This window comes from Lupinus angustifolius, chromosome LG07 (genome assembly GCF_001865875.1).
Source record: "Lupinus angustifolius cultivar Tanjil chromosome LG07, LupAngTanjil_v1.0, whole genome shotgun sequence".
NCBI classification, from domain to species: domain Eukaryota; kingdom Viridiplantae; phylum Streptophyta; class Magnoliopsida; order Fabales; family Fabaceae; genus Lupinus; species Lupinus angustifolius.
The window spans coordinates 14811608-14823276 of record NC_032015.1 but is presented as its reverse complement, the minus strand read 5'-3'; the positions used below and the strand labels follow the sequence as shown (position 1 = coordinate 14823276).

Here is an 11669-nt window from a genome sequence, read left to right as displayed (position 1 = left end):
AGAAATCATAATTAGTTGGAAGAGACACATGTTAATTTAGAAAGAGTAAAATGAAAGATATAATAATATCAATTATAATTATTAATCAGTTACTTGGACATGCATGGTTCACTCACATAAAACATTAGAGTCTCACATAATTATGCTCAAACGCCCAGTTCATAAGGAGAAATATGCGCTAACTAATTGTGTGATCCTACCTCTACGCATCTCAAACATCTAGATGCATACAAAAACACTATAAATACCATCACACACACGATGAATAAGACCCACCAACAGCACCAACTTAATCTATTGTTCTTGTATTGCTTCTAAATTTACCCAACAATTAATCATGAACCAGCAAAACTTCAATGCAGGCCAGGCTCAGGTGAACGCACAAATTTCCAATGTGAATATTTATCTTTTCAATTTGGAGATGCTAATCAGCTTATAATTTTTTTGTTATGATTAGGCTAGGACTGAAAATTCTATGCAATACGCAAAGGAGAATGCATCAGCAGCTGCAGATAGGGCTCATGCAGCAGCTAACACATCAGGAGATACCGCTCAACAACACAAGGATGAAGCTGCTGGTTTTCTCCAACAGGTTCCTACTTTATCACTATTTTGAGATATTGGTTAAGAAATTAAAAATGATTTTTTTTATATTGGAAAGTATTGTTCTAATACATTGAGAATGATGTTGGAGGAAGAGTATAATTTATTATTACATGGTGCAGTTGATACAAAGATGAAATCTCCTATTTATACTAGTGTTATGGAGATTCCTAGGATAGAGCATAGATCTATTATTTCAAATCATGTTTCATACAATATCTCATGCCAATAATAATGAAGAAAACAACAACAATAATGAATATTTAAAATATTTAATTAACATGTCATGTTTTCTATTGGTACAAATGAATCATTATCTAAGACACCTTATCTCTATTCCATATGTCTTGTTTCCACTTGAAATATTTTTTGATACCCCTCCACTAAGAACTTATATTATTACATAGTTACAAATGAGACCCCACTTAATTCATTATGTAACTCGGTCTCCTATAATATTTGCAACTTATTTCATAACCCCCAAAGAAAATTCTAAACTGCATTGTAAAGTAGTGGATTTAATTTTCAATAAAAATTTATCCATTTTATATTTTTAAGGATACTGATTAACAAGATCCTTGTATAAATTATATCTTTTGTGTTGTAGAGTGGGGAGCAAGTGAAGTCCATGGCTCAAGGTGCTGTGGATACTGTGAAGCACACACTTGGAATGGACAAAAAGTGAAACAACTACTATAGTTGTTCATTTGTGAAAGTGTTAGAGTTTGCTTTCAAATGGAAGATAATTATAAGTTTCTTTTATGTTAGGGCTTGCTTTCCCTAGTTGTTAGGGATTAGCAAAATAAGTATCCCTTGAATTTGTTGTTTAGTTTAAGAAGGCCAATATTATAAGTAATAAAACACTGCTTGTTATAGAGTTAAGCTTTCTAGCCTATTGGTTGATGTAATAATAGCTTAAGACATGCAATGCAAAATTTGATGATTTATATGTATCTTGCACTTATATCTCTTCAACAAGCCCTACTGCTTAATATGTTTTTTTCTTAGGAATTACTTATCCAATTTTTCCTCCATTTTTGTCATAGTCATCAATAAAACAACACCTTTATGTACATTATTCTTTTTTCCTCAATTTTTCAACTATTTATTTGTTAGTAATTGAGGGTTAGTATCACTACAATGGAAAAGTTAGTTGTCCTTTGACCTTGAGATTTTGATTTTAAATCCTAAACATATTATCTTTACTCTGGAGAGTATGCTTTATATCTCTATTATTCTCGTTGTGAGAACTTTGTGTGTTAAGTCATCTTTTATATTTATTTGTTACTAATTAAACTTCAAACAAAAAATAAAAAGAAGAATGAAAAATCAAAGGCCAGCCAAAAAAGTTTAATGGGACGACATAGCACCTTTCTTACAACACAAGGTTATAAAATAGATGAGATACGGTTGAACTTATTTTTCTATATTCTTATAATTTTGTTATTGCCCATTTTCCTTTTTCATTTATTCTTTTGTTGAATGGTTCTCTCTCTTTGATAATTTTGAGGTTTTTTGGACAAGAGAATAACTTATTCTCCTGATCTCTTCATCTTTTGATTAATAAAGTTATTATTACTCATAAAAAAGAAGGTCATAAAATAGAATAAAGTCTATTATTATATATGATGTCTCGCGTCAATAAAAATATATTATGTTAATTAAAAAATTTAAATTTTTATTATTAATTTTTTTTTTGCTTTATTACAACATCTGAATGGTGGTGATATGTAATTAAATCCTCATAATTATTTAAATATTTTTACATCTCTAAATAACAGAGATGTCTCCTTAATAGTCATAAAGATACTCTCTCCTTGACACTGATTCTAAAATCTTATTTTCGAATTTTATTTCCCATAAATATAAGTTTTTATCATTTATAAGTATTAATAAATAATTTATACCAAATATAATCATAATAATTACACTTTACATTTATTACTCAATGCATATTGTAAAGATTTAACTTTTCTAATAAATCAATGCTCGGTTAATATGGAACATTTACCTATATTTGTTTATAAATTTGAGGATAATACCTATTTTTGCCTACTTAGTATTAATTAAGAAAATGTAGCTTCTAATGAGGGAGGAGGAGTGAGTCATTTATTGTCATTGCCTGCAATAAGTAGTAAACGAGCTCCAAAGGGTTAATAATTGTAGGATAATATATATACATGTATATATTATTCATACAGAATTTCACTCATCCTACCTATTTCTTATCATTTAATATATTTTAACTCACTCAAATGAACTTGCTCCTCTACCAACGTGTGTTGATTCAAGTGGCACATGTTTGATTCCCCTTAAGCAAGAACCCGGGTTCGAGTCTTGTGGATGGAAAAAATGCTCGTTGGGAGAGTTAGCCCCATGTACCTGTGGATGTTCCCGGCTCGGACAGGATTGTCTCCAGTGCGAGGATACCTGTGGGACAATGTAATATTATATATAATTAATAATTTATTATAAATATATAATTATATAAAAATACATAATTGTATAATTATACTATGACAAACTAAGAGAAGTGAATTAGTTTTGCTAACCATTTGCTCTTTTTCTAAAAGTTAAAATCAGAAGTGGAATGGAAAATGAATGTAAAGGACAAATGTTACATAATGAAAAAGTAAAGGATAAAGAAAATTGCACCATAATATATCTTAGTTCATGTTCACCAACCGAAGGCTACGTCCAATCCTCCTTACTTGTATAAAGTGATTTTGACTAGGCAATTTGAGTATCAAGTATAAATCTCACATCAAGATTCTCTCAAATTGATCTCTCAAATTCCATGATGAGAAAGAACATCATTTTCTTGTCTTACAAGTACTTTCATCAAACCTTATGGTGATTCTTATTTGGCTAAGTATGATTCAAGTGATTTCAAGTGTAATTCGTTTCTCACTCTTAGGATGTTATTTATAGAGTTTGAAAGGTTCTTAAGTGCATTCCAAGATGTACAAGTTATTTGAGAAGGGACTGGTTCGTTTGAAAAGATATTGGTTGAGTTTCAAATTTTATACTATAGTAACAAAACACAATAATCCATCGTTTGGTCATGGCCGATAATCGATTATTGAATCTCTATTATCCAACAGAGTAATCAATTACTAATATTTATTAATCGGTTATTGACCCATTTTTCTATCGAATAATTTGTTACTCTATGCCAAGTAATATATTACTTTGTTTCATGTAACATCTTTAGAGTAACGTGTTATTCTGTTCCAATTAACCTATTATTTAGTTTCTAAAAAGTAACTTTTAGAACCTTGTAACTCATTTTTGTCATTTTAAAAATTTATCAAAACATTTGAAAATTATTTTAAGAGCATATGTATTAAAAAGTAAAGATTTGACTTAGTGAGGATTATAATTATTCTATAAATTGTTTGCTTTCCATGCATCAAGGTCTTTAATTTTTTTTCTTCCTTTTAATAATATTGGCTTCTTCATCAAAGGAAAAAGCACTTCTTCACAAATTGTATATAATTAATAATATGCATAATTATATTGGAGTAATCCCTCTATTTTTTAACTAGAATATATTAGAGGAATTTATTAGTTTTTCTTTATGTTTTTAATATTAATTAAATCATCTGATTCACTTTCTAGATTATCTCGGGTTAACTAGTTTAATCCAATCAAACTAGAATTTTCACGGTCTATAACAATCCAATCTCTTATTTGGTTAAGAGGGCATTTACAAGCCGATCAACATCTGGACCGGTCAAAGCATATGGTACGGTCCTCATATCTAGGAGTGTAAGTGGTTATGGTTTAACTACGAAACTCATAGAACTAAACTGAACCAAACCACAAAATATGATTTAGTTCCTTTTCGCGGTTCGATTCGATTATTTTTTTAAGGAACCATTTGTGTTTAGCTCGGTTCATTGTTTTAGAAATTTAGGAACCGCTGAAACTGAACCGCATATTAATATTGTATTATTATTTAAATTCTTCAACCATTTTTGTGGCTTAAATTATCAATTTCGTATGAATTGTAACGTTATATTGTTACTAAATTTTTATTATGTTAGTTCTATATATGCTACTACTTACTAAATTGTTATATATATATATATATATATATATGATATTTTTTTTTAGTATTATGATGATTTGTAATATATCTTCTAATTTTTGAAAACATATCTTCTAAATTTCATGGTAGTGGATATGAAAGTAAGATATACTATAAATTGTTATACACGTATCACTATATATCTTATTAATTGTGAATTTTAATGTTATAAAGAGAGATATTTTTATCGGCAAAAGAAAAAATCTTTATTAAAAGAAAATAATAGTTACAAAAGCTTCAAAGGAAAAACAAGTGAAGAAGACAACAACCAATTACAAATCCTCTTGAAGACAAGTAATTGAGTTAGAAATCTAGCCCGAATAAGAAAAAGAATCCTTGTCTATCTAATCCTTGATTCAAACTCAAGATTTAACCCTAGCATATTCAAGAATTTTTTGAGTAAAGGTTTGACATGGTTAAAGATAAAATCATTTCTAGAAAGCCAAATAGCCTAAGTCGTAGCTAACCAAATGATACTCCAAAAATCCGAATAACGGTTGTTAGGAATCATGCTCGTATGAGTAATAAAGTGGTGTATGGGTTGAGAAGAAAGCGTTATGCTGATGTTCAACCAATTGTAGAGTAACTGCATAAGTGAAATTGCAAGTAAAGAAAAGATACTGAGAAGTTTTTACATACTCATTGTAAAAGGGACATAAGAGACCTCCTTCGAAAGATAAGGGAACCCCCACCCCCTCTTGAGAAGTGCGTCCAAAGTAGGTATATCCTAGAAGAATCTCCAAGCAAAAGTAGTAAAGTTTAGCGGGGCTTTTGATTTTCAAAGTAGGCGGAGGTGGTTGCTAAATTGTGTTGACTGATGGTGTTGCTGAGTGAGAAGAGCATAAGTAGATTTGATTGAGTACTAGTTGGATTTGTCATGGTTTCACTCTCATGAATTAGTAGTATTTTTCCTTAGCATAGCTTTATAGAGGGATATTGAATTGAGTGGAATGAATTGTTGGGTTTATTCAAGTGTGAAGTCTCACATTCGATATGAGGGTAAAAGTGAATGAATTTATAAGTGGAAAATGCTCATGGTACTGATGCCTTAAGTTTTGGTTCAAAACGTGGTGTCTCACTTATGACTCTTTACTCTTCCTATACCCTGGTCCCTGGTAACAATGGAACTCCCTGGTGGTTAGAGGTTCCTCGGTCACAGTCTAGTCCAACGTGAATAAATTACAGAGAAGAACTACCCTTTTATATAGAAAACACATAACTTGTCAAAATGACCTACTAACATAACAAATTAACTACCTATCTTCTATTAATGATTTTGGGCCTAAAATATATTTCAACACCTGCCCTCAAGTTAGAGAGTGAATGTTGACAACTTTCAACTTAAACAAAAGATGATTGAATAAATAAGACTCCAAAACCTTTGTTAATCGATCTTGGATCACTTTGTAATAATAGAACCTTTAATGATTTCATTTTGCACAACAACATAAGTTGAGACTCGGAGGTAGAAGATATATCTCTAGAGGGAGGCACTGATGATGTTAACATCAAAATCTCTGCAACTATATTGGCCCAACAATAAACCATTATAAAAGTAAGGAAGAAACTGGCTTTCAAAGGAATTGTAGTGCCAATTGTTGTAGGCTCACTTCATCAAGAAGAATATAATGAATATGGACAATATTTGTCTCAAGAATATCAAAACCTTAAAAAGAATATGATGAAACATAAGCAATATTTGCCTCAATAATATCAAAAGAAGAATATGATAAAATACGAACAATATTTGGTCAAGAATAATGTAATAAAATATGAGCAATATTTGACTCAAGAATATCAAGAAGAATTAAGATAAATAAATGATATGAAGATTGTAAAAGAGAATGATAAAGAAATAGAGAAGAGAAAGAAACTTGTTAAAGGAATTGTAAGGGCTAGAGATGTTGTAAATAACTCTAGTTCCTAAGCAACTTCAACATGTCCACTAATTTTTGCAATAACTTGAAGCGCAAGCTTCAGATGAGCACCATTGTGCTTAAAATTCCCACCACCAGCCATCTCGATTGGTTCTTTGTTTTGTGAAGTGCTGGACATCACGACTTCACACCTAAATTACTCCTCTATTTTGTAGTATCATGCAACGTTTGGTGATGGGTTTGTGGAGGCAACCAGATCAGAGGCAAGAGAAGCATCAACTATTGTGGTCGACATGATACGACAGAAGAAGATGGCTGGTCGTGCACTCCTTCTTACCGGTTTACCGTTGGGAATTTGGTGATGAGGAAGAAGAAAGAAAATGTATGAGGAATAGATAATTCCTCTTGTTATTTATGAAGTTCCAACAATTTTGATACCATATTAGAAAAAGCAATAAGAAAAAATAGTGTATATTTCATTGATTGAATTTAATGAATAGAGTGATATTGAATTGAATGAATGAATTACGAAGAAGAACTATATTTTTATATAGAAAACTTATAATTTATCAAAAATGATCAACTAACATAAAAAGTAATTACCTATCTTTTATTAATGATATTGGGTCTAAAATATATTTCCTCATTAAGCTCATAGTTACATAATTCATTTTGCTACTCTATGCATATGAAATTCATTTTGCTACTCACCGGGCTCGTCATAGGTCAGATTGCATGCACTGATGCCTTATATGGTTGAAGGATTTGGTGAAGTAATCGTACTTCATACCGGGCTCGTCATAGGTCAGATTGCATGCACTGATGCCTTATATGGTTGAAGGATTTGGTGAAGTAATCCATGCACTTAAAGGAAAGATTCCAGTTTTTCTAGCGGAACTGTTGAAGCATACTAGGCTCGAAAATAATAATAGCGTGGTTGAAAATTGTTAAGCACTTTAGTCTATATACTAACAATATACTCATACATTTGCACATGCACTTTTGTACTAGTTTTAAAAAATATATTTAATATTTATAGTTAAGTAAAAAATATAAGTTGTTAGTTAAATGAGACATGTATTAGTTTAATAATACAATATAAATATTAAAGTTGTATCACTTGTATGAGTTGAAACAAGAAATATTTATGTAAGTCAAAATAATTATAATATAAAAACAAAAGATTAATGTTAACGAACAATTTAAAGTGATAAATCTTAATGACATAACTAACATTGTTGATATTGACTCTCATCAATAAATTAAACTTCAGTTCAAAATCTTTGTTTCTACGTAATTGTTTGTAATTCATTACACGTGAGGACTTCGGATAATAAGCAGATTAACAAGAAAGTTTCCAACAACTAACAATGTGAAAAACAACAAAATTTAACGAACATAAATGAGTGCACAAACTAAGTTTACAATATACATTTATATAACAACAAAATCTATAAAATCTACCATGGATTTGTAAATCTTGATGACAAATTAGTTGTTGTATTTTGGATTCTAGACTCTACTATTAAAATATACCATCATTACATTTCAAGATGTACATCTATGTGATTTTTCATGTGGGTAGGTAGTTTTATATGGGTCAATTAACTTTGTTGAGAGAAGTGCGGAGAATTTGGGAAAATACTTTAAGGAAGTTATTTTGTGAACAAACTTATTTTGTAATCTATCATTATGCATTAAGATCTTTTTCACAATAATTAAAAGGAAGTTTTTATACCTGAAAAATCTTATATGATCTTAAAACTATTAAAATAGTGCTTTCAAAAACCAACATCTTGAATAATTATATGTGCTTATTTAACGGACTAAGATAAAGTGATTTTATTGTTACCTAGTTAGTGGAAGCTTGGAAGGTGACTTATTCTCCTTAATATAATAATGGTTTAATGTAACTGTTAACGATGTAGGGTTAGCAATATGGGTCAGCCTGACCCGGCTCGCCAAAATATGGGTTAGTCCAACCCTTATTGCTAAAAGGGCTCAAAATGCTAGCCCAATCCATATTTGGCAAGGCTAGTAGGCCGGCGGGCTGGCCCGTTTTCTTAACAAACAAAACTTTCACATCACTACTATGGATATGTAATAACTTATCTTTCACTCTAACACCTTCAACCTTTTTCCTGGAATTTAATCGCAAAGAGTTCACATCAAATGAGCTTATGTTTAGTGATGATAATTTATTTGTGATATATTCCCTACTATCTTCCACAGCTGAATTCATGGAATAAAAGCAACTAAATGTTACAGAAACAAAAAATAACACTTCAAATATGCAATACCCTTCAACAACTAAGATTACCATTCACCATAAAAAAAATCTTCTAACATCACTAAATTTCATGAACAGGCACCAACTAAGTAGAATCCCTTATACATGTTATGTTCTTTTTAATGATGGCCCGCCGGGCCAGCCCGATCCTCCATGGTCCGTCTAAAAAATGGGTTTCCAAATTAGGATGAATATGGATTTTTGGGCTAAAATCCTCAGCCCGACCTGCTAAAAATGTTATCCAAACGGGCTGGTCCGTCGGGCCAAGCCCGTATTGCCATCCATATTCATATGGTTACAATTGTCCAACATCAAAATAATTGATGGGCTTTAGACATTGATGGTTGAGAGTAAACTTCAAGAGAGTTGGTTCGCTTCTCTTTTTATACATGCATAACATGATATAGTTGGTAGTATCCTAGTTATTAAAAAAATCATCAATAAATTTATAATTTCATTATTATTTGATTCAAAAATAAGATTAGTACAAAAATACATATTATTATTATTTGACTTTAAAATAACTACAAATAATATGTTATGATTCTTATTGTTACTATTTTAATATTGCTATAGTAACATTATATTATAATATTATAGTCAAACATTAAACTGTAAATAAATATATTTATAATGAGCATTCCCTAAAATTAAGGAATAAAAAAACCAAATAAATGTAAATCAAATATGTGTTATAATGCATACAACTTTTTATATCTTATGATTGCTTTTAATAGAATAGAGGTCGAATAATCAATTACATGATCACAATTAAATCAAATTAAAGATATTTTTTTTCATAATTTTGATAAAAATAAGAATATTATTGTCTTAATTTTAGATTGAGGTTGTTTGTTTTTTATAATATGGATTTGATGTTTTAATATTCTGAGTTCCTAAAATCATAAATAATAATTAAAACTAATTTTAATATTAATAATTTTAGCCAATAGTATGCCTTATTTTTTTACGCATTGCATAGGGAAGCATATCCCTTATATTTTTAAATAGGTATCCTCATTTTTTTTTAATTCTATAATTTCATCCTTATGCATTAAATTAAACCAGTGTGAATAGATTTTTCAAAGATTTTTAAAAATAAAATTGTCAAAATTAATACAACTAACAAATAAGATGAAAATTTGAAAAATTCAACAATGTATGAAATAAAGATAAAGATATTGATTACTGGAAAAAAATTATAATTTTGTACTATTATTATCCTATGATGATCAATCATATATTATGATTCATCCGCTATATACGAATCATAATTGTATAGATTGCTTACCAACTAATGCATACAATTATTTATTTGATGAGTATAAAATTAATTAATATATTTGACTATTTAATATAATAAATTAATTGTCTATAATTTCACTTTTTTATCTGAACCAAAAAATCGAACTATTCTATTTCTTTACGACATAAAAAATAGAATTACTTAAATATTTCCTTATCAATATAATTGTAACTATGTATTAAGTTTACAATGTTAAAATAATTATGTAATATGCTCAATAAATCAAATACATTATAGAATGAATGTGTTATATTATCATCTTAATATATTTTACCATTTAACTTAATTGAGTAATTGTGTATAATTTTATTTTTGTAACTCATCCAAAAAAATTTGATTTTTTCTATTTCATTATGGCATTAAAAATTAAGATAATAATATTCTTATTTTCATAATTTTAATAAAAATAAAAATATTATTATCTTAATTTTAAAGTGAGGTTGATTATTTTTATAATATAAATTTGATGTTTTAATATTCCGAATTCCTATAATCATAAATAATGATTAAACTTAATTTTAATATAAACAATTTTAGCCAATATTATGCCTTATTTTTTACGCATTCCATAGGGAAGCATATCCCTTATATTTTTAAATAATTATGTTCACTTTTTTATTATTTTATAATTTCAACCTTATATATTAAAGTAAACACGTGTGAATAGATTTTTCAACGGTTTATAAAAATAAAATTGTCAAAATTAATTAAACTAAAAAATAAAATGAAAATTTTAAAAAATTCAACAATGTATGAAACAAAGATAAATATATTGATTAAGGAAAAAAAAAATTCTACTATTATTGTCGTATAATGGTCAATGATGTATTATGATTCATCCGCTATATACGAATCATAATTGTATAGATTGCTTGTCAACTAATCGTATTAATTTATTTATTTGATGAGTATAAAATTAATTAATATATTTGATAATTTAATTTAATTAATTAATTGTCTATAATTCTATTTTTTATATCTGAAACAAAATATTGAACTATTCTATTTCTTTAGGACATAAAAATAGTATTATTTAAATGTTTCTATATTAATATAATTATAACTATGTATTACGTTTTCAATGTTAAAGTAATTATGTAATATGCTCAATAAATCACATACATTATGGTTGAATGTGTTATTTCATCATTTTAATATATTTTACCATTTAACTTAATTGTGTAAGTGTGTATAATATCATTTTTTTAACTGATCCAAAAAAATTGAAATTTTCTATTTATTTATGGCATTAAAAATAGAATTATTTAATTAATTCTTCATCAATATAATTATAGTTGTGCATTAAATTTCCAATGTTAAAGTAATCATATAATATGCTCACTTAATTACACATGTTATGGAATTGAATGAATCAAGACAAATTATAGCTTAATGGATATTGCTCAATTAATATTACACAAATTTATTAATTATAATTTGTCAAATTTATATTCCATTTTTATAACTCGTCCATAAATTCAAACAAAATAGAATATAAAT

At 28.2% G+C, this 11669-nt stretch overlaps 1 protein-coding gene and 1 long non-coding RNA gene across 2 annotated transcripts; one reads left to right on the top strand and one right to left on the bottom strand.

The window, feature by feature from the left end:
- LOC109352708 (late embryogenesis abundant protein 1-like) lies at window positions 276-1556 on the top strand. Its single transcript, XM_019594887.1, has 3 exons — window positions 276-373; window positions 458-592; window positions 1211-1556. The coding sequence occupies exons 1-3, from the start codon at window positions 338-340 to the stop codon at window positions 1286-1288; spliced, it is 249 nt and encodes an 82-aa protein (XP_019450432.1). The 5' UTR covers window positions 276-337; the 3' UTR covers window positions 1289-1556.
- LOC109352710 lies at window positions 1366-1700 on the bottom strand. Its single transcript, XR_002108391.1, has 2 exons — window positions 1668-1700; window positions 1366-1590 (listed from the first exon to the last, which is right to left on the bottom strand). It is a non-coding gene; the product is annotated as an uncharacterized LOC109352710 (long non-coding RNA).

Bases quoted from the DNA above. Each gene is read 5' to 3' on its own strand.
- LOC109352708 (XM_019594887.1), top strand. From the start codon at position 338: ATGAACCAGCAAAACTTCAATGCAGGCCAGGCTCAG. The intron at 374-457 runs GTGAACGCACAA...TGTTATGATTAG, and splicing joins TCAATGCAGGCCAGGCTCAG to GCTAGGACTGAAAATTCTAT. The intron at 593-1,210 runs GTTCCTACTTTA...TTTGTGTTGTAG, and splicing joins CTGCTGGTTTTCTCCAACAG to AGTGGGGAGCAAGTGAAGTC.